The sequence below is a fragment of the Platalea leucorodia genome, assembly GCF_965183815.1.
Source record: "Platalea leucorodia genome assembly, chromosome: 5".
NCBI lineage: Eukaryota > Metazoa > Chordata > Aves > Pelecaniformes > Threskiornithidae > Platalea > Platalea leucorodia.
In genome coordinates this window covers 452,751-476,517 of record NC_138827.1, presented here as the reverse complement: position 1 = coordinate 476,517, position 23,767 = coordinate 452,751, and the positions used below count along the sequence as shown (strand labels likewise).

Genomic DNA, 23,767 nt, shown 5'->3' with positions numbered 1-23,767 from the left:
GCTCCCCAGCCCCGCCGTGCTCTGCCCGCGCTGCTGGCAGCTCCGCTCCGTGACGCCCAGCCGCGCTGCGGTGCCACGCGTGGCGACCTCGGGCGCTGTGCGGGCCCCCGCCTGCAGCCGACGCTCGCCACCCCCCGGCCCTGGCTCCCGGGACGCCGGCGGCCGCGGGCGGGCCCGACGCGGGGCAGGGCGGGGGCGGCCCCGCGGGGCAGCGCTGCGGGCGGGGCCCGCCGGGATCCGCTCGCCCCCCGCTCTGCGCCCGCGGTCTCCGCCCGGGGGCGGCGCCGGGCTCCCGGGGCGGCGCCGCCGCGCTCCGCCCCCGCCGGTGCCCGCGGCCCGTGACGCGGCGGGCGGGGCGGGGGCGGGCAGCGCCTGGCGGCGGCGGCGGCGGCGGCGGCGGCCTGGGCAGCGGCGGCGGCGCGGAGCGGGGGGCTGTCGGGCCGGCAGGATGCTGGAGATCCAGCTGGACGATGGCGGCGTGGGGGGGTACCCGGGCGACGATTACTGCTCGGGGTCGGTGATGTCGGAGCGGGTCTCGGGCCTCGCCAACAGCATCTACCGCGAGTTCGAGCGGCTGATCCACTGCTACGACGAGGAGGTGGTGAAGGAGCTGATGCCGCTGGTGGTGACGGTGCTGGAGAACCTGGACTCGGTGCTCACCGACAACCAGGAGCACGAGGTGGAGCTGGAGCTGCTGCGGGAGGACAACGAGCAGCTCCTCACGCAGTACGAGCGGGAGAAGGCGCTGCGCAAGCAGGCCGAGGAGGTGAGCGACGCCGCCCCGCGACCATCTTGGCCGCCCGCCGGGCGGGGGCACCGCGCCGCGGCCCCGCTGCGGCTGAGGGGCGGGCAGGGGCCGCGGGGGGGGCGGCGGGGCGAGGCCGCGGGGCCGCATCGGGCCGGCGGCGGGGCCGCATCGGGCCTGTGGCGGGGCCGCCACCCGCGGGCCTCGGCCCCGTCCCCTCCATCGGCCGCCGCCGGCGGGTCCCCTCGTCCCCGGGCCCCCGCGGCGGGCCCGGGGCGGGGCGGCGAGGCCGGGCGGCGGGGGAGCCCCGGGGCAGCGGCCGGCGGTACCTTCTAGAAGGGGAGCGCGGGCGGCCGGGGCGGCTGCGGGCCCGGGCACCGGGAGACGCGTCCCTTCCTGCGGGGGCGCGGGGCTGCGCGGCCTCCCGCGGCGGGACACCCCCCCCCCCCCGCCCCGGGATCCCCCCCGCCCCGGGATCCCCCCCTGCCCCCAGCCCCGGGATTCCACCCCCCCCCCCCCCCCCCGCCCCGGGATTCCCCCTGCCCCCCGCCCCGGGATCTCCCCCCGCCCCGGGATCTCCCCCCGCCCCGGGATCCCCCCCCGCCCCCCGCGGCGGGATCCCCCGCCCCCCCGGCGGGCCCCCCCCGCCCCGTCCCGGCGGGCCCCGCAGCGGCGCGGGCAGGTGCCCCTGCAGCTGATCCGCCCCTGCGAAAGCGGGAGAGGAAAAAAACTAAACAAAATCGCGGCCATCCCGTGGGTTTGGAGAATTCCCTTTGCAATGCCAACAGCACGTAGCAGACTTGATATTTGTGCTAATTTGTGGTTTAAAAAATACGTGTTAAAACTGATAATGCCTGTGCAGCCATACAGCTTTTTTAACGTCAGCAGTAAGCTATTTAGTTGGAGCAAGAAATTACCCTTAGAGTATAGCATCTCATTTTTGAAACTTGTTTTTGCCAAAACTACACCTTGAACCTTAATAAAATAGTTTCCTAAGTTAGCATCTGCAGTTTCCCGGAGTATGGATTTGCTCCCATGGGAGCCACATCAGAGCTGCTCAGCGGGGAGGGGGGACTTGAAAGTGGATCATGAGAGGAACAAAACCCTCTGATGGAAAGGAATGAAAATCCTTGGCTTACAAAGACTCAGCTGTAGGCAAAACAGAGAGGGGAGGTGACTTGCACTCTGTCTTCTTCCTGCATCTGCGCCTGTCCCTGCTGAGATTGAGAGCGTCTTTTCAGCCGTAAATGAGGGCTGTGAAGCAGAGGCTTTGCTGTTTAGCCTCCTGAAGTGCTAGTCTGCGAACCGGGATAAAGCACTGGTGGTGGAGAAAGTCCATCGCCATCACATCATCCTTGTGTCACTACCCAACTTCTTAAAAAGTGGTTTTTTTCCATCTTTTAGACTAAGAAAGAGCAGATTTAAGATTCAGTAGTCTTACTGGGAGTCAAGTTCTGATTTGTTAAGGGGTCATTAATTAGGGGTAATTAGCTTTTGAACTGGAGAACAATGGAAAGCACCAGGCAGTATTTTCACAGACCTGTTCTTGTTGCTTAATAGTCGTGTGCAAGAATCTTGCTAACTTGAGGAGGAGGATACTTGCAGTCCATCACTAATGCTGAGAGTGAGAGCCAATTAAAGTTTTAGCCCTGAGTTTTAATTATGTATTAATGGGCTAATAAATAATCTTTTAAAATTCTTTTGAATGCATGTAGGGATTGAAAAATGGTTCTGAGTACATGAGACTTTACTTATTAGACATTGCGTAGAGACAGTATTTTGCAGCTTCTGAGAAATAAAATTTTTAAAAAGTGCCCTATTTATGGGGAAAAAAATGGGACTACAAATGGGGAACGGAACAGTCCAGTTGGAATGATGCTGCATCTTTGGACTCGGGTGGATTTCTGTTCTTGACTTACTAGATATAGAGGATGTGTTTTCTGGAAGCAAATGTAGTGACAACAGTTACATTCCTTGCAAGGAAACTCGGGAGCCATAGCAGGATACTGTTTGCTGAGATTTCAGAAGTACCGATGATGATGACGATACTCTGTCATCCTTATGCACAGCTCAATGTAAGTGGGGGAAAAAAGTGACTGCGAGGAGACTTGTTACCAAAAAGGAATAGATAATGTGCTTTTTATGAGAACAAATGAGTATTCTGCCTCTACATAATCCCTGTTACAAGGCCATATTTGGAATATGTGGCTGTTATTGCGCTCTGCATATAACAAAAAAAGTACATTATTTATCTGCACCTGTTTCCCACAGGCTGCTTACTATGCAGTAAATTACATGTTGTGGAGGTGAAAATCTATGGAGACTTATGCTGTCTCCCAGATAATTGTAAATTATCAAAAAATAGAAAAATGTTTTTCCCACCAGGATGTGGATTGCTGTTCTATAGCAGTGCGCATCGTAACCAGGGAAGGTCCGTCCCACGTCTCGAGCAGCGTTCAGCCTCCTGTGCTGCACTTCTAAGTGGGAGGATCCTCCTCTGGGAACAGGATTGGATCCCAGGCTTGATTCCTCTCTGCATATGAATGCTAATTACAACAAAGAAAGTTGGGAGTTGGAGATGAAAAACTGTTCTGTTCTTCTCTTGCAATGTTGTGTCAAAAGACCCTGAGTTATAATTATTAATTTATTATTTTTTTATTAATTTAGTTAAATTAGTTTATTAATTTAGTTTATTAATTCCAAAGTAGCTGAAACCACAAGTGGGCATTGTTCTCTGGCATAAAAATGTGTGTTGTATTGTCATTACCACTGCTGCAGAACCATCAAATCTTGCTGTTTCATCTTTATGCAGAAATTGTGCACAAACAGACTCTATAGGTATGTTTTGTTAAATTAGGCCTGTTTCTAACAACTTTCATTTCACTTGCGCTAAATGCTGTAAAGGAAAGCTTTCCTTCTCAGTGCTTTTCTGTCTCTTTCTCTAAGATGATTCTGTATATTATCTTTTCAAACAATCTTTACAAAAGCAAATTATTACATTATTTTCTAAACACTTGGGCTGCAGAGTGACTCCGTATTTTCCTCTTGTCCTAAAATAGGACAGCAGAAGCACCTAGGCTTGAAATCCACCTAGTGGATTGAAATTAGAAGTTCCTTGAAATGAGGCGGTGCTGTCAGTCTCTGTGATTATGGGGCTTAACACACAACATTCCAGTTTTTCATGAGCTCTGAGCTACTGAAGATGTGGGATTGCACCAGATTTTTGGTGGTTTTGTTTTCTTCCATCTGTCTCATATTATGTATGAACATAGGGTAATTATTGCTTGCATGTTGTGGTGTTTCATGGAATCACAGCATTGTTTAGTTCAGCAGGGACCTCCTGAGATCATCTGGTCCAGCACCCTCTGCTCAAGCAGGGCAGCCAGAGCAGGTTGCCCAGGACCGTGTCTGGTCAGAGTCTGAGCGTCTCCACAGATGGGCGACTCTGCAGCCTCCCTGGGCAGCCTGTGCCGGTGTCTGGCCACCCTCACAGTGAAAGAGTGCTTCCTTGCGTTCAGGTGGAATTTGGTGTGGTTTAATGTGTGCCCATTGCCTCTTGTCCAGAGAAGAGTCTGGCTCCCTCGTCCTCGCTCCCTCCCAGCAGGTACTTAAACACACTGGTAAGATCTCCCTGCGCCATCTCTTCTCCAGGCTGAAGAGTCCCAGCCTCTTCTATGAAAGAGCCTCCAGTCCATTTACCACCTTTGTGGCCCTGGTATTTGTGGTGGTGTATACTAACACATGGTATTTATTTATTTTTACTGGCTAAGTATTGTTTTTAGCTTGATTCCTTAAAGAAATGACGATTGTGTGATCGCTCTGTTAGGCAGTCGCTCCCAATAACTTAGGAAGCTGGTGACTACTTTCAGCCATATTTGTGGGCTAGTTGGGGGTTGTTGGTTCTTTTTTTTTTGTGAAAAGCAAAAGAGAGAAAGGCCAAATGAAGATCCTGCCTGGAGGAGAGACAGGCAGAGCTTGCCAGCGTGCAGGTCAGTAGCAGGCAGCAGGACAGTCAGCAGGTCTGGGGCAGGTGGGTCCAGCTCTCGTTAGCCCATGCAAATGCCGTCTCTTCCTGGTGTCTGCTCAGAAGACACGCGGGGGTAGAGGTGGGACGGGGAAAGGGCTAGGGCACACCAGCAGAAATCCCCAGGAAAAACAAGCTTTATTGGGTCCACTCTTAATGAGATATTTTGTTGTATCTAAGCTGCTTCCCTAATGTTCCGGATTCTTATTCCCTTGAAGAAAACCACCACCACGTGCCCTAAATGCTGGTTTCTGCAGAGATTGTCAGTCATGTTTGGGCACTAATTCCAAGATGAACATGCTTGTGTAAATGCACATAAAAGGTTTCACAGACGGGAAGCACAGAAGCATGGGGCCGGTTGGCGTACGTTAGCATTGCTTCTTGGAGGTCAGAAAAGCAACGCAGATCTCTGCCAGGCGTGGAGGTGGCCTTTGGACCTCTCATTGCATGAAAACTGCTTCCAGTGGCATTTCATACACCACAAGGGAATGGTGGTGGCTGTCCAAAGAAACAAAAAGTGCGTTGTCATAGAATCATAGAATTGTTTAGGTTGGAAAAGACCTTTAAGATCATCAAGTCCAGCTGTAAATACTAATACTCAGGGTCTTCCCAAAATATGATTAATTACATGTCTTAATAGCAAAGCAAGATCTTGGTCGATTGGTTTGCATCATCAGTTAATGCTCATTTAACATGCATATATATATGGTATAGAAAGAAGTACCTAGTGCTGGTTAGGAGGTCTGACCCCCTTGTGAAAGGCTGTTGTAGCTTGTGTTCTGCGCTACGGCATTCCAGCACCTGGAAGCAACCTCCATCGGAAAGTGGTGAAAGAAACCTCTGTCTCGGTAAATGTGGCGGCTGTTTCTAAACGATGACTCTTCTGCCTGTGGTGGTAGGTGTGTTTCCAGGCTGCAGGTGTTGGAGGGCAGGCGATGCTGCGCGTACCAGCGTGGTTTGGTCTTTGCTCGGCTCTGGGAGTGAGGAGCTGGCATGCGACCGTGTGGCAGAGCCTTCCAGGCTGTGGTTCTCAAAGACTTGTTGGACCCAACCAAGAGGTGGGCAGTGCTGGTCTGAGCTGCTGAGTGATGTGACATGGGCTTTGGCAGGGAAGGGACCCCCTGAAGCAGTGTGTGCTGCTGCGTGTGATGTTCCCAGTGGGCTGTCTTTTGAGTTGTCATCTTCTGGGCTTCCCCATGAGTGTATCTGTGCTCTGGGTGCTTCCACAGACTCACAGAGGGGTTGAGGTTGGAAGGGATCTCTGGAGGTCATCTGGTCCAACCACCCTGCTCAAGCAGCATCACCCAGAGCAGGTTGCCCAGGACCGTGTCCAAGCAGCATTTGAGTATTTCCAAGGATGGAGACTCCACCACCTCTCTGGGCAACCTGTGCCAGTACTCAGTCACCCTCACAGTGAAAAAGGGTTTCCTCATGTTCAGAGGGAACCTCCTGTGTTCCAGGTTGTGCCCATTGCCTCTTGTCTTGTCACTGGCCACCACTGGAAAGAGCCTGGCTCCATCCTCTCTGCACCTTCCCTTCAGGTATTTATATGTATCGATGAGATCCCCTGAGCCTTCTCTTCTCCAGGTGCTCCAGCCCCTTCATCACCCTTGTGGCCCTTCACTGGACTTTCTCCAGTATGTCCCTGTCTCTCCTGTACTGGAGAGCCCAGCACTGGACACAGCACTGCTGGTGTGGCCTCATCAGCGCTGAATAAAGGGGAAGGATCACCTCCTCGACCTGCTGGCAGTAGCGGAGGACACCATTCACCTTCTTTGCTGCAAGGACACATTGCTGGCTCATGTTCAACTGGTGTCCACCAGGACCCCCAGTTTTCTGCCAAGCTGCTTTCCAGCTGGGTGGCCCCAGCATATACTGATGCCTGGGGTTGTGCTTCCCCAGGGGTGGACCCAAAAAGGATGTGAGCTGTAAAAGCCCTCTGCTGGCATTGCCACTGTGGGACTGGTGTTCGAGAGACACCTGGGTGTCATCCTTTCCCACTTCCAAAAAAAAGCAACATCTCAGTCTTCTCATGGCATGTTGCCGTGGCCATCGCTTCCTCTTTATGGCTTGCTGTTTGCATTGTTATTTTACATGCTAAGCATGTTCGCTTACCAGTATTTTATGTAATAGTTGGAGATGCCTCCGGTGTTTTGTTTGAAAATCAGTGGGCAGCGCTTTGGGAAGAGATGGTCGTTTGAGAGAGGCATGGACTGTAGTTTCCGCATGTTTCTGTGTGGCTTGAAGTACTTGGAGCTTTCCAGCTGGGTCTCAATATTGCAAGCTCACTAGCTCCTATCTGCATGTCAAACAACAAAAAGGCTTTTGAAAATCACCCCCTCACTGCAGTTTAAGGGATACTTTAAATATTGTCCCTCCCTCGTACACTAGTTCCCTTCAAGAAGATGGTGAGGAAGGGTGATAAGAGCAATGCTCTGTGCTCCAGCCTCTGGTGTTCTCCGCTGTGAGCCCCCTTCCCCTTTCTGCCTTGTGTTTTCTTTCTCCGTGAAATGAATCGCAGCCTGCGAAGGCACTTTCTGCTTCCCCACCCTGAAACCTGACCTCACAAATAGCTGATTAATGGGAATTTCTGCAGCTTGATGGTGACCTCATAGTATCGAAGGAGAAAAGCAGCTGGGAATAGCAGATACCAGATAAAGAAAGGCTTTGCTTATCACGTGGATCCTTTCCACTATATGCAGTTGAAAGTAACTGGCAAGCATGAAATGCAGACTTACTGCACAGCCGCTGATGTGCAAGATCTGTCTCCATATTCTTCAGAATCCTCTTCATCTGTTGGAGCCTGCGGGCACTGTCAGATTTCACCAGCAGAATGAGCAGCAGAATCTGTGTCGTTGTTAGAGGGTTCTTCCAATTTACCTTGACTCCTCTTTAGCAATTGTCTTGATTTACAAAAGCTGTTGGTCTTGGAGAAACTAGATTCTTAATTTTTGTGAAAAGTACTGTGATATTTGTAATGATTTTTTTTCTACTGAGCATGCAAATGTTAGATTTCATATTTATGATACTTCCCTCCTTACTTGTTGTAAGGTTCCAAAATACATGCATTTAGCTGTTGAGAAGTAAAAAGCAACACAAGTGTGAGCGTCTGTAGATTGATCTCATGTCTTCTGGGTGAGACAAACCTTAAATCATTGGGATATTAATAATCTTTTCTCATTTTTCTCCTATGTCTTTTGTCAGTGGTATCACTTGAACATGATTCAGAATCGATCACAATATTGCAGATTATTATTAAAACTCAGCAAGTGAAGATAATAAAATTAACTCCATATATTTAAAAAGAAAGCAACAACAAGAAATGTTTCTGGAGACGCCTGTGTTTCAACTTCATATCTAAGTAGACAGCGTTAGTTATAACGATTCAAATTTTCTCCTTTCCCTCTTAAATGGTAAAATAAAGCTACTAGCCATCCTTACCAATAGTGACAACCTCATCACTGCTTTGGCCTACGATCAGCGCATCCACCGTGTGAAGGATGGTAATCTTTAGATTCTGAGCATGCCCTTCTTTACAAAGAACTGTAGCAATAAAACTAAATAGGATTGTAAGTCAAAGATTTAACATCCCGTTGCTTGTCTTCTGATGCAGGACTAGGATTGATGTTAATGCAGATAGCAGTGATAGAGATAATTCTTTCCTCCCCCTGAAGGTGAAGGAGGGGCATTTGCTGGGAAATAATTAAATGGTGCCTTTTCTCTGCTCAGCTGTGAGGCTTGAGAGCTGCCTCTGCAAGCAGGAGGGTTTGCTGCAGTTCTGGATCGGTTCCTGCCCTGCCCCTACCTCTGTGAACGAACAGCAGGGAAGAGACCGTCTGCAGAGGTTTAAGGGCAGCAGCCACTCTCTTCCCTCTCCACAGTACGATTTTAGTATTATGGCAGTCTGCCCATTTTTATTTGCTTCCTTCTTCGGGCATCACTCCATCAGGAGTAAGGCGGGTCGGCACGTGATAGGGTGGGGACGGGGGCAACAGCGCGGATGAAACCCAGGCTGGCAGCAGCGCGGCGTCCTGAAAGATGCAGAATGTGCTGCTCTGTTCCCGGGACCCCGTTTCCCACGGGATCTGTCTCGGGGTGGGCTAGTCAGCGCTGGTTTTGAGATGCAGAAGAGATGTATCATTCTGCTGATCAGAAGTCAAGCTGGTCTGGTGGAGGGATGCCAAGTGGATCAAATGCAGACTAAGAGCTAAAATACAAGATGTAATGCTTTGGGGTTAGGCAGAGGAAAAAATGCTCTTGGAAATGCAGAAGCAGCTTGTCCTTCCCTCTACTTTTTTGATCTTCTCCTTATAAAAAGTTTGTGAGCAGAATGCCTTTTTTTTAATGTAAAAACTATAGATTTTTTTAGCATATTAGAGATGTTGTTATAGGACAAACAGTTGCTGGAAAGCCACTTGCTAAAAACGCTTGGTAAGTTATTCTGAATTTTTCTAATAAATGATATGAAGTCCGCACTGATTAGATGAAATGAATTTGGAGACTCTTCAGTTTACAAGTTTTATTAATTTAAAGAAAGCTAAGAAAATAAATTTGTGACAGGCAGTAGAAACTGACCACATGACATGTATTTCTCAATCACTTCTTTATGAGGAGTCAGGCTTCCCAAACGTAATGCCCATCAGTCCTTGCCATCTGGTAACCTTACTTTATTCTCACTAATCTTGGAGGAAAAAAATCTATATCCAAACACAGATGCTTCATACAAATCCTCTTTATGTCACTCAAGCTTATGGCACTTATTAATATTCATAAAGATCAGTGTGTGTTATTAAAAATTACCTTTAAAGCAAAATTAATCTGAGCGAGCACTATGAGGTGTTACTTTATTTAAAGAGCAATTCGCGGTAATATTCTGGATGTTAGTTGATGAACTGGGGTTATGGTCAAGTTTCCCCTCAACAGGATTACCCACATAAGTCAGATTGTAATCCCCAAGCAGGCTTTGATGAGAAGCTTTTTTTTTTCCTCTTGATGAAATGAAGCAGGCTGCTTCATGGTCCCTTTTTGTTCATGGCTCTGCAGGTGGATTTTTCAAGGGTGTTGTTGGGATGTGCTAGGTACATGAAGGCAGAACTTAGCATTGGGTTTTCAGGAGGTAGGATTGTAAGACAAAAGCCAGGAAGGTCTGGGAAGATTCGGCCTTACTATCATTGCAAATCAATTTAAATAACTGTGATGGCTGAAGTTTCAAGAAAAATCACGGGCGTGTGCAGGGCTGCCATTTCATCTGTCCGCTTCTCGATCAACAGTGATTTCAGTTCTAGTCCAGTCAGTCTGAGGTTGCACATGGAAGTCAGGAAGATTGACAGGTAATCTGCATGTCCAGAGATACCATGCATGGGCCATGGCAAACACTGCAATTCTTCTGTATTTAGTGATAGAAAATCTCTTCTTTTCTTCAAGGAGGTGGTCACCCTTCAAAATTGCTGCATTGGGTGTGGTATTCTCTTTGTCTGCAGTTCACCGCAGTCTGTTTGGCCGTAAGGTGTCCAGAATGGTATCCTTGGAGCTGTGTCTTGCTTTGCAGGAGAAATTGCTTTAGTTCAGGTATCAATGGGAAGCGTTGGACCTTTTGCTCCTGAGCTGGATCATGATGTGGTCTCCACTGATCATGGACAGCTGCTGGCGTCTGCCTTCTCTCCCAGTGCCCTGATTTGAAAGGGCCTGCTCAGGGCAGGATACAAGGCTCAACTGGGTCTGACAAAAACAATTTCGGGCTCTTATTTTTCTTTCCCATTCTACCTGGGGCTTGGCCATCCCAACCTCAGCCACTCTGCTTTGCGGCATGAATGCTAGCTGCCTCTCGGTGCTAGAGCAGACCTGCTCATCCCCCTGGAGAGGGGAAGCAACGTCGCAGCATCAAAACAGACTTGCCTGCCCTTCGCTCTGCAGTGTTTTGTGGAAAGGTTTTCCTGTTGGACACATGCTGAGTTTTTCCCAAAAGGTAATTGTAAATCCTAATTTAAAACAGGAAGGTTAGCTGATCTGTTAATGATTGGGTATTTTCAAGGTGTATGGCCCAGAGGCATGTCAGCTTTTTGCCCTCTTTTTTCAGAGTCTGTCTGAAATTTTTGGTTCTGGGATTCTGTGCTTGAAAAAGGACTGAAAGGGCTCATTTGTCACACATTTATGAGCAGCGCGTTTGGAAGAAGTATACAAGATGATGTACAACACATTTAGAAGAACTCGGTTATGCAGAAGTACCTTCCCCTTCCCACTATGGAGAGAGATGTTGTTTCAGGATATTTTACATTTTTCTGTCACCAATCAATGATAGCTTTGGAAAATAATCCACATATATGTTTTGGTTGAGCTAAACCAGAATCCTCTATTTTTTTTTATTTAGCTGCTAATCCTTGTAAAATACATTGCGTCTTGCAGAAAGTGGGACACTAGGACATGTTTAAAGAACGAGCAATCTAAATTCGGTGTGTCATAGCAAATGGAGATGGGGAGTAAGGCAGAAGGTGTGCGGTGCGTGCAGACGCGCGTGTCTGCGTGCGCAGGACTGGAAGATGGTGAGAATTGCTGGTTACTCACGTGGCACATCTCGTATACCGCGTTCTGGGTCTGTCTCTTTGCTTCAGAGCTGCAGTTGAGAAGGCAGGGGTCTGTTCCCTCGGTTGAGGAGTGGGGAGGCAGAGTTGGTGGTATTCATTGTAGAGGTGCCCGGGGTGGTAAAACTAAGAGGAATTCGGTGCTCTCAGCATTTAATTTGGTGCATATGTTCTCCTCCAGCGTTACTTAAGGAAACTGTATAGATTGTGTTTCAGAGCATCAGAGCTAAAATCAGACTGAGTGGTTTCAGAGCTAGGAGATTTTTCAAGTAACTGATATATTACGTAGCGTTTTTCTTACTAAATCTTAGAGTTTTATATTTCATGGTGAAGATGGCATTAATTGACTGCCTCTGTCTGGGTCTGCCTTCCCATTTCACTACATTTATTGTTGCTAAGTTTCAGTATTCTCCCCAGAAGCCCATATGGAATGGATTTTTTTTGTTAGTGAAATATCCACTGATTTATATTGGGTATGATGGAGTATTTCTGGTGTCTTTCTCTACGTGGTCTAAATCTGACCTTCCAAAGTCTAGTTATAAAGCTCATCTGAAGCTCCACTAGAAAAGAAATTAACCCTATCTCCAATAGGAGGGTTGAATTCCGACCCCAAGCCCCTCTTGTGGAAGCAGAAATGTTCTGTTTTGTAAGACATTATAACAGACGCGGATACTACATCTGCTGAGTATTTCAGAAAAGTATTGCTAGATTGATGAAAGTTCTGTACAGCTTTGAGACACCTCAGGATTGCTTCCTATGAAGATCTGAGCGGCTACCAATACATTTCTTTTTTTCATTTAGATCGTGAAGGTGCAGTACCATATAGTATGACACATAGCTGCTAGAAATATCCTTTCCTTTAAGATGTAAGAGAGGTTCATGGAATAAGGATGAAAAAAAAGTATTGAGAGAAATACAGAAGGATGGCCGTGGCGGCTGGCCTCTTCGCTTTTGCATAATGCTTAATAGGCTCTTCTGGCACAAGGAATTTGTCGTCTCCAGTGTTACAGCTACATGAAGAGTGTGTGGCTTGGTAGATTTGCATGCACAAAGCTTTGCTTTTAAGGTGTGTTGGGTATACTAGTTTGGATTTGGTATCGGTTTTAGCCTCAGTACACCAGAGTGACCAAAAATAAGCTCCATTAACTGATTTAAATTATTTAAATAGAGATTTCCCACTCTAAATGATCTATTTTATTTTGTTTATCACTTTGTGCTATTCTGTAGTCTTTTATGGACAAGTTGTTTCTCACTGGTTTGATGCAATTTGGCCCTATGTATATATAAAATAAGGAGATACAGTATTTACACACATATGCTTAAGAAATTATATTAGTCATACTTCCTACTGCATTTTCATTTTATTAGAAAATGGTGAAAGACTTTGTTAAAGAAATCATACTTTTTCATTTGTGATTTGAACATAATAGTGTTCAACAGATACTACTGTACTTTCACAATCAACCTCTGAGCATTTGTGTTTAAAAGCACATTCAATTTAAACTAAACTGTTATTTTTATCCATTGATTTGTATATGCCTTGTACTAGGTGCCTTCTGCCTCCAGAAATCTACTTACTAGCATAAGTGGAGAAGTCTGCTTCAGAGGGGCTTCCCAGTGCGGTGCCTTGGCAGAGTCCTGCGGCACCTCCAGGTCTGCAGAGGGGAGATAGCGTTTGTGGTGGCCCAGCTGCGGGCGCCTGCCGGGGCTGCGCCGGGTCTCTGGTTTCACTGGTTGTCCTCTCTCTGGAGGTCCCGGTCCAGCAGAACACGTGCCACGCGTTCAGCTTCAGGGACATCACAGGCTCCATCGACTGCCGCGCTGATCAGGGCCGTGGTGTTGAGGTTGTCCATCTGGTGATGGCTGTCAGCTTCATTCCTTGGTGGCTGTGGCTTCAGCGGGGGCTGTACCCCTGTTCCCGGGCCCTGCCACGCGTGTGCAGGCAGCGGACCTTGCCCTTCCCACCAGCCGCTGCCTGTTCTGCTGGGGTCTCGATGGCTGCTCTGCTGCTCACTTGCACAGTGGACTTTGGCAAATCTTCTACTCACTTTGTTACAATTTTTTAAATCTGTAAAATAATGATTTGAGCACCTCTCGGGATAGTTATGTGGTTTAACACAGTTTTTCATCACAGCCACCTTTTGTAGCAGCATTAAATGCAATTGAAGAATCTTTGTAATTCCACTTATTTGAAACACTGCCTACATTTTACCCCAGCCCCACTTTAGTCTCACCTCCCTGGTTTCTTTCCTTTTCGTTCCTTCAGCTGGGAGATTTTTGTAGTGTGTAGCCTGAGTTGGATCGAAATTGCCACGTGGTTTGCACCATAATTCCAGATAAAAAAAGACATACAAATACATTTTAGTCCTCATAAAGAAAGTAAAGGTTACATTACTAGCTTCCATAATTTTGATTTTTTCTTCCTTTTTAAAATGTTTGTTTCATTATCCATTGTTATCCATGCTCTGTTTCTGTTCAACATTTAAAAACAGTGCATCAGTATCTTTTTTCTCCCTGAATGGAGGCTCCTGCTAAGCTATGCAGGAAGCAGAAAACTGTGACTTCAATAATGCAATGTCATACATGAAAAAATTCAGAAAGAAATTAAAAACAGGGAGGCAAGAGTTTGTTTGGACAGTGGTTGTTGGGTGCTCTCCACTTGCTGCACTTGTGGTGTGATGATCTCTATGATTTGGGAGGAAATTAGCATCTACATTCTTGAAATAAGGAAAGTTACCTTAATCTAGTATTTACCATGTAATTTTACTGAGAATGCCTCTGTCCAAGTGTCCAGCTTTCGTTGTACAGCCTGTTGTGGAAGCAGTGTGTGAAGCAGGAGGCCTGGGTGTGTCACGACGTGATGGGTGTCCAGCATCCACTCATCCTGTTGTTTTAATACTGAATGATCTATTATCATGTTTATCTGTTTATACACACACAAACATATAAGATAATATTAGTATTAAATATGTATGTAGCTATAGTATGTGTAGCTGTACAGCTGGGGAGTGTCTTGGTTTAAGTTGAGTTACTCCAGACTTGATCCCTATGGACTTCTTACCGCATGGTAATTTTTGCACCAAATCTCTAACTGTTTTGCCTCTAGCGTTCTTAGAAAGACACCCACTCTTAATTAAGAGCCTAGGACAATAACGCTGGATGGGACTTCCCGAGTCAGCATGTCCAGTCCCTTGGTGTTGCAGGCAATTGAGTTATGTAATCCGTTTCATAAATATATCAAGCTTTGTCTTAAAACCATTAGTTAAATCTCCTGCCTCTACTCTTCTGAAAGGTAACCTTCTTCTAAATTGCAGTGGAGTGTTGTTTTTTTTTTTTTTTTTAATTCATGGCCTGGTTCTACTGGTTTGTTCTTGTGCCAGTATTGTCCTTCACTGTTAGTAAGTTTTGCCTCTGTCAAATACTTACGTCTTTGCTGTGTTAATGGAAACTGGTCCTGTCCTATCTTGGTCTCCCTTTGCTAGCTGTTGGAGCCAAGCTCTCTGTTCCCTCGCTGAAGAAGGCGGGCGAGCCGACCTGTGTTGCACGTCCTGCGAGCGTGGAGGTGCCCGTGTGTCACCGAGCCAGCCTAGACTTGTTTTACAGATTCCCTCATTCCCCCCTTCCTTGAGTAACACTTAGCCACATCTGGTGCTTGGGTTGATCCTCCCAGAAAGGCAGGAGGAATAACGGGTGGTTTTCCGGGTACATCTCGCCAGTGCTTCGTGCAGTGGTGTGAATTCTCTCCCAGGAGTGTCCCAGTGTCACGTTGCCTTTTTCAAAGTCCTAGTAATAGGATTTATCTGAGGGCTGTCGCTTTCGTTAGCGTGGTCCAGTGCAGTCTGTGTGACATGGAGTGGCAGGAGGCGGCAGCATGTCCGTCCCCTCTCTGCCCTCCTCACGCTGCAGTTGCATCTGGCCCAGAGCATGTCACCGTGGGGCCTGATGAACTAATTGTTCTGTCATCAGCTCCTTCCTCTCAACCCTCCTCATCACAGCAGAAATGGCTGTCTCTGTGTGTGTGCCCTTGCGCTCATGTGCTGTTCAGTCCCAGTATTGCTCTGGTCTTTGGCATCATCCAGTTCTCCCCCTGTGATAGTTCAGTTCTCTTTAGTGCTGATGGCACCTCCTGGTCTTGTGCCATCTGCAAGACTTCACAGTTGCACCTCCTTTCTTGTTGGCCATGCTTGCCGATGGAAATATGGGACAAGGCTGTTCTCAAGGCAGTTTCGAGAACTCCATTAGCAGCCCATCCCTTCTTTGTGCACCCCTTTCTGCCACCGCATCTTCTGTTCCAAGCAAGCATGTCGTTAGTCCCACCAGGAGATGTGAGCAGCAGGATGGGCAAACTCCGTGTCTCGGGCAGAGCTGGAGCAGGGTTAAGGGTGTGGGAGAGCCCCCTCTGCCTCTCCTGGCTGTGCTGTAGGACCAGGCCTACTTCACAGAGAGCATCTTAAGAGAAAAGTGATCTTCCTTTGGAAAAAGACTCGGATCCCTTGGAACAGGAATACAGGAGATGGTAATCTTTGCATAAATCAACAAAAAAGGCTTTCATTTCACAGAAGGCACTCAAAGGCCAATCTATGACTATAGAGTATCTATGTCTTTTTGACTTCTCGAAGTTAGCAACAGGAACAAAAATCTTTATCTCCAAGCTCTGCAGATGTAAAGGAAATGTTATTTCACTAGAAGGTTGTATGCTTTAATGGAGATGGAAATGTTCCTTCAAGAGTGCATTTGTCTTTGGAGAGGATAGCAAAAATTCAGACACAGGGCATAGCTCAGAGCATCTTTCCATCACAAAACTGTGTGCTGTGTGCCCTTCTGGACTAATAAACTCTAAAAACTAAGTTAAAAATACAGCTAAAATGGCATTAGAGTGTGTCAGAAAAAATAGGAAGGAGGTGGAAGGGGTTGTTCTCTTTTATGATGTTTTGTCTGTTTGCTAATAAATGGCCTTGTTCACTGTCAGCTTTATTTGAGGTCGGAGACTTCAGCCAAGGAAGGCTGATATTTATTTTTCCATATTAAATGCATATTTATGTGTAAGCGTCTTCATGTGAATCAGTGTTACGTATCTTAAGTATTCAATATGGAATTATTAATATAATCATGCATTCCTAGTATAAAACACCTCCTGGTCCCAAGGCTGATGTGTAACATAAGTTGTACTGTGAATATAGTTTGAACTTCAGGCCAAGCTCTGCAGTGAAAATGTAAGAGTTTCTATATCACGGGTATCACGACTGTGGTTGCATAATTGCTGAACACACCAGAAATGGGGAACCCACACAGTACAACAAGAGACATTGGAGAACGCAGTTGTGATTTGCTGAGTTTGGTGATAAGTGCGGGATAAGATTTTGAACAAGCATGAAATTTGAGATGGTAAATTAATTACCTGTAAGTGTTTAAAAGTGTAGTGTAGTCAGGGGTTTTAAATTGTTGATTGCTTCATTTCACAGTTGCAGCTGAACTTCTTTTCAGCTTGTGGACTATCTGCTGTTTGTCAGTGCACTTGTGGGAGAGTTACAGTTTGGTCCTTTGAACTGTGTCTTATAAAATTCATACTTGACATATAGCAACTTCTTGTTTGCGGTAACTAAGATCCTTTTGAGATGGAGAAGATAGGAGCTATTATTAGAATTTACACTTACTGATGCATATTTTCTTGTGGCACAGTTGCTGTCTGGGGTCTCTTTTATATGGTTCAGAGATGTATTGGGATTTCACTGCACGTCGATACCGCTGGGGAGCATCCAAGCTGCAGGGGGATCTGGGGTTCGCTCTTCAGGTGCTGTAGCTGGGATTGACCTGGGTCACCTGGAGATGGGTCTTCTGAAGGCAAGGGCTTCTGGGAGAAAGGGTGAGCGTTGCTCAGACCACCGTCAGACCCATGCGTCTGTCACTTGGGGCATTGAAGAGCAAGATGAGTCACTATCAGGTGAAATGCAAGGAGTCCATTTTTACCTCCTAGTGAAACTCTGCTCTCAGGGAGCCAAAATGTTTCTAAAATTCATGTCAAGTTAGATACAACACTTGGAAATTCAGGTATGCTTTTATCACTGTGAGTGGGCTGATGGCTGTATTTTTCTATTTGTGTGAGGGTACATTTCAGCTGTTGAGACCAGCGAGGGAGCGCGGCTTTAAATATTTGCAAAACCTTGGTTTTCACAAGGGAAACACTAAATATGTCTGTACTGCCTCTCTTCTTGATAGAAACTAGGAATGTGTTCATGCAATGGAGTCAAGTTAACGTTGATGTAAGGTAGACAAGACTCAATTCCCTTATCTTCTACTTCAGCTATGCTAAATAAATGACTTGATTTTATATAAAATGCCTATAGGGATAAAAATCTGAACATCTATTCATAGTTTGAGATTTTTAACTATTTGTTGATTTTTACACAGTTCTCTAATGCTCTTCTAAAAAGTAGTTGCATCAATGTGTGCTGGCTTATAAAGTGAGAAGCAGAATTCCCTTGATACTGACGATTGGAATGGAGGGTATTTCCTGAGGGAGCATTTCACTGATGACCACCGTAATTCTGAGGAGTGGCTTAATTTAAAGATCCTTTTTCTGATTGTCAAAGTGAAAAGATTTAACACTCTGTTCCTGAAGCTCTGGCATTGTTGGTATCCGACTGTGGCCATTGCCTGTACAGGAGCTACAATAAGACAGTGTGACTTGCTGATTTGAGTGTCAAATACTATGTGGTATAGACATCTGCTTCATAAGGAAGTAATCTCTCTTTGTGAAGTTGCTGTTGAGTGAAATGGCTCCTGTTAAGAGAGCAGAACAAGGTCTTCACCTTGAGTAGCACGTAAAACTCATCAGCAGTGGGCCTGATAATGGGACTGGAGACTTGATTTTGAACAGGTCAGATTTTAAATAGCCAGGAGTTGCCCTCTTTTCTTTGTCATGGCTTTCTAAGACAAAATACTGTCAACACCCTAAATTGCCAACCTAATAAGTGCTGCCAAGAAGCTGTGAGGTGGACTACACGACCAGTGTTGCCCCCCTCGTCTGAGGGCTTCCTGCAGGTGAGGTGACCTCCCCTGGGAAGTCATCCGCAGCACCAGCCCTTCCCCGCTTCACCAACAGACCTCTGTTTTTCCTAGCCAGGAAAGCCTGCCTCTCCCAGGTGGGTATTCCTGGCTTCTTCGTGCAGCGCTGCTTTTGCACCCGCAGCCACCTCCTGCCAGCAAAGGGACGAGGGGACGGGTCTGCGACTGAACCCGCGATGCTCCCTGTGGTGTGCGGTACATTGCACACAGTACCAGCCACCACAGATTAAGGCCACATAATAAGATTTCTGCATATATGTGCATCTCTGGCTCTCTGCTTGATTTATCACTGATGTGATGTGATGATTTCTGATTATATGCTACTATTTTTAGTCATTTTCTTCCTTTGCAAAAGGCAGTAAAGCAGGAAGCCAAGCGATCTGCATTGTACCACTGCTTTTCAGAGGAATACTCATTCTTTCACCTTAAGATGATTTTATGCTAGATATTTTCCCTGTAAAGATTAGTGTGTGAGCCATTGTTGTTTGTCATAATCTTGGGTTATTACAGACCAGTTATCCTGCTTGAAATCTGGGGATAGAGGCTAGCAGAAAAAAAAAATCCATGTGACTGATTTTTATATATAGCAGTTTCATACTTCCATTTTCTTACATCATTGAGGTGATTAACTATTTAACTGTAACTGTTCATATTCAGAAATTATTCTTTGAAAGCAAGCATAGAGGCTCTCGAAAAAAGAGTAAAAATGATAAAAAATAATAAAAATATTAACACTGTGGTCAGCCTTGCTATTGAGAACTACTGGGAGCGTGGGCTGTTTTTTCTTCCACTGCACTCATCTACTTTGTCATAGTGGGATCAAAAAAAAAGAGTACTTTTTCTTAACCATCAGTGGAATTATCTGGTCCTTTTTATTTCTGTTTTCTAAATATCTTTACTGCATCTCCATAAAGATGGAGCTGGGAGCTGTGAAATCACCGAGGTGTGGGTCTGAACCAAACTCCGTGCAGTGAAACCATCAGAGAAAATCAGTTGCAGTACCTGGCTCTGCAAATGAGGAACCCCTTGAAATCAAGGGCGGGTTATAGCAGCAAGTTAAGCCTGTGACTCTTCGCCAGCCCATATTTTTTTTTCCCTTCTTGGCAGCACTAAAGTGAAAGAATGCAGTCAGCAAATTTGCATTTCAGTTTTTAAACTTAGTACCCTGGGCATTTTAATTCGTGTCAGAGGTTTTTTGTAAATAGTGTATCTCAGTTATTTTAAGATGTTTTTAAAAAGATTATAAGGCTATGCTGTTTGGTTTTGGTTTTGTTTTTGGTTTTTTTTTTGGCCCACTCTTATCCTGTTAAATATTTATATTTATCATGAAGCAAGAATAATATCTGCAGTATCTGCTTTCAGTAAGTCATTGGAATTTGTACTATTTCTGAGGCCAGAAGTATGAATTTGATTCATGTGAATATTCTTTTCCCTTATGAAGGCTTGCTGATTTTAGTTAGCACCCACAGTCACATGGAGCTTCATCTTTGTGCATCGAACATTTGTGCAGCATTTAGATAGGATTGGCTGCGCACAAACTTAGATGAAAACCACAAGAAACAAGTAAACCAGAAGGATTCTTTTTCTGTTATAACTGTTGTTGGTGCTTTTTGTAAATATTACAGATGGAAAATATTCAGATGGGAAGGTGACTTTCAAGTGAGTGTCCCCTCTGCCTGTTTATGAGGTTTAAAAGGTCGGGGTGAAATCTTGGTGCTCTTCAAGTTACCGAGAACATTTCCACAGCTTCAGCAGGGCCAGGATTGTACGCCCCCCGCCTCTGAAAGAAATGCAAAATGTGAAATGCCTATGGATGTTTATTTACTGAGCTGCATTCACCGAATAATATGTGCTTGGTTTTAAGGCATAACTGCCTCTGTGAGTCTGGTTAATAAAAAATAAAAAAAAAATTGAATTACTTTATTCAGTTTGTGTTCTCTGTTTTTCCTGCCCTGGTGAGTTTCCAGCAACATGGGAAGGCAAGGGTTGGTGCAGAGAGCGCCATGTGGTAGGGACTTTGCTGTGTGCTGGGGGACGCGCCTGGCAGGTTGTTAGGGCAGGAGAGAGACTGTAGCCAGCCCAGGTGATGCTGCGTGGCTGGGCCATCCACAGCCGTGTACCGTGGTCCACGAGCCACGGCTTGAGGACCATGGCACAGCATCATGCTGTAGACAAAGTGCTGCCTCTGCTGTCTCTGTCTCTGGAGGCTGTTCTTCACAAGACTAATACAAATGTACCTGAAGTGCCTGTTTTCCCCAAACTCCTGGCACTGCTTAGTTGTGCTTGTGGATGTGCTCGTATTTCTGAACAAGGTCATTTCAATCTCTGCTGGTTTTAGTGGCTAGTAAGGCTCTTCCCTGGATGCTATATGAAATGTCTGCTGCCGGCTTATTGGAGAAAAAAAAAAAAAGCCTGCCTGAATACCCTGATGAGAGCTCACTTGTACCGTGAAGGATGAGCAGCAGTGACAGCGTGTGCTAAGCCGTCTCCTCAATCAGGAGCGCGCTGTGCTCGGGGACAGCCCCGGCAGTGAAACCTCTCCGCCTCGTCCTGCTGGTGTGGCTGCTCGCTCCTCTCTGGATCTGGGACTTTCCCTGCTCTCAGACCTTCTGGTGCACAGGGAGAACCTCAGGTGAGATGGCTTCGGATGCAGGAGCAGCTAAAAGGTGCTTCGCAGACAGGGAGAGTAAAGAGCCCTTGGGTCCCTGCGCACAAATGTCTTTCGATCTCTTCAGCAGACAGGACAGGATATGCTGCAATACATTTATCTGAAATGCTGTTCTTCCTTGAGAATACTTAGCGTGATATTCATTTTTAATATTATTGTCTCCATGTCTCTTTCTTCTCCAAATGGTTAATTGATTTCTAGTTTTCTGTTTCTTTGATTACTTGTAGGTTGCAAAATAGACAGGACTGAATAAAAAGACTGAGCCATATTTGTAGAAGACTTAATCTTTCAATCAGTTTCTTCTTCATTAAACCAAAACAGCAGTAGCAAATCCAGGAATCCTATTAAAGATGACCTACATAGTGGGAATAAAATTGGGCTTGTACCTTTTTTTGCTTCCTTATTTACTGTTGAGAAATCTGTGAATGTTTTCCTTAAAGTCTATTCATTTCTATTGCTGCTAAAAGCCTCATTCCTGCCTGGCCTGGGTGGCGTGCTCTTGGATGGAGAACTCGGAGCAGGAGGGCATCTTGAGCCAAGAGGGTAGGGAAAGCTGAGCCAGTGCGATGCGATGGGGATTTAGCCCTTGGCTGTAATTAAAAGGGTTCGTCAATACAGCTTTAGCACAGAGTGGTTCCAGCAAAACCCTGCAAGGAGATGGAGATTATACCAGAAAAATAGCTCTTTTGTTGGTGTAGCTTCCATCAGTCCTCCAAATGGAGCAAGTTAAACTGCTGCTTCTCTAGGTTTGTTGGTCAGTGTAACCGTGTTGGTTACGATTTTTTTTTTCTTTTTACTCATTCTGAAATTATATTGTTATTCTGGAAAATGTTTCAGGAATAAATCTGAAAATTTATAAAGCAGATTGCTTTATAAATTTCTCAAAATCCATAAAACAGATTGCTGGATATTTGTGAGTGACTAAGGGATTTCAATGTTTATTTGACATCTCAGAGAAAAAATGCTTACTTAAAAATCTAAAACCTTGTACAGTCTTAAAATTTAATTAAAAAGTAAATGTTTAGCCTCTGAGATTACTCCTTTATAGTGGAAGAAAGGTATTGGCCTTTCTGGTATTTCTAGAAAATACTGCTGGAAAACAAGGGGGGGGAGGGGGAACCCTTATTGCAATAAATTTGGGCAGGAAGGAAAAGAAAGTTAAAAGCCCAGTTAAAGCTTAAAGGCACTGCAGAACACCCAGTGCAGGAAAATGAGACGTGGCTAAAACGCGTTTGAATGTTTCTATAAATACAGGTATGTAGGAATGAAAACTGACTCATTGTTCAGATGAATTTACTGAACAGTTTTAAAAGTCTGCAAGAATAATAAATGATGTAGCCTTTTAGTCGTCTACAGAGAGAAATCCAGTTCATGAACATAATGATGGCTCCAGTGTCACTGCTAATTATTGCAGTAAAAGTAATATGAAATGTGCACAGGGCTTATCCTGAGAATGCAGTCGAATACTGTGCATATTGTTTCATGTGCAGAATTTAACAAAATGATCTTACTGTGCATTTAAATGCATTCGTTTCCCGGGGAATCTTATCCAAAAATGATTTTCACCAGAGTCTGTCTCTTTTAAGAGTACGATGAGGCTTTACTTTGTTAAATTAAAATTGCCATGCCCTCTTGAGTGGCATTATTTGCAGAGAGCAATACTTTCCCCTGTGCAGAGAACAGAGGAGGGTGAGAGAAGGCTTTTCTTCCCCAGTATTCATACCTCTAGAAAGGGGAGATTTCAGCCAGTTGATGTGCATGTGCTGGTGAATCTGTTAGAGCTCAACCTAAGGAGCGTTTTGCAAACAGACGGAGAGGAAGAGAGGCAGGGCCAGGAGCAAGCACCCTTGTGAGCTGCTCATAGCCCTGAGCTACCTCCTGCAGCCTCCTCTTGTTCGATAAACATCTTACAGGTAGATTAAAGCCGTCTCGGCTTTATTTCCTGCTCGCTCTCTTCCTCTGCAGCTCTGAATCCAGGGCTGCTCCCAGCCCCAGTCGTGCTCTTGCTGCTCATCTGATGAGTTTGTGTTTGAATTATTGGACTAGTTGATGCAGACAACTCTCTTGTTTTAGCTTCCTTGGATGTAGCTGTTCAGGAGTAATGTAATGAGACTCGAATTTTTGGGTTCGTAAGGCCAGAATAGGACTTGTTCTGAAGCTAGTGAGATAGCTTCAGTATCCATGTAAGTGTGGTGGGACTGCACTTTAGACTTGGTTTGCTGTGGAGAGGATGTATGTGGTTAACAGAGAAAATATTTTCTGAGCCTTACGAACTTTTCGACAAGCTTGTGTCAGGGGTGCTACTAGAACCAGCTCACTGTGAGTCCAGAAGTATGGATTATGGGTCATTATTGCGTATGGGTATGCATCAGTGTTCTTTGCAGAAAAACTCTCGTGACCACGTATAGCACAAGAACCAGGCTTGCTTAAGTATACTCAGAGGTTTGAGGGTGCTATTCACTTTCCAGGGACCCTGTTTAGTTTAAATATTTCATGAAAGCAACTGCGACTAAAGCTTTTATCAAGAGTAATGTGCTATGGTGGAGCTAAATTGAATGTTTCACATGTTTTACTTTTCTTTGCTGTGCATGCTAGTATCCAATGCAGAGTGTGACTAAAGCTCCCAGGTCAGAAGTGACATTTACAGATATAATAACCTGTATTTTTCTGTTGCGTTTTCATTGTGA

At 45.7% G+C, this 23,767-nt stretch overlaps 1 protein-coding gene across 1 annotated transcript in view; it reads left to right on the top strand.

The window, feature by feature from the left end:
* Positions 1-448: 448 nt before the first annotated feature.
* The window catches only part of MAPK8IP3 (mitogen-activated protein kinase 8 interacting protein 3), a gene marked incomplete at its 5' end in the record, with an annotated part of 78,541 nt that continues 55,222 nt past the window's right edge, over positions 449-23,767 (top strand). Inside the window, one exon of the mRNA XM_082313849.1 lies at positions 449-766. Coding sequence (XP_082169975.1) covers positions 449-766 — 318 coding nt within the window. The remainder of the gene's footprint in view (positions 767-23,767) is intronic.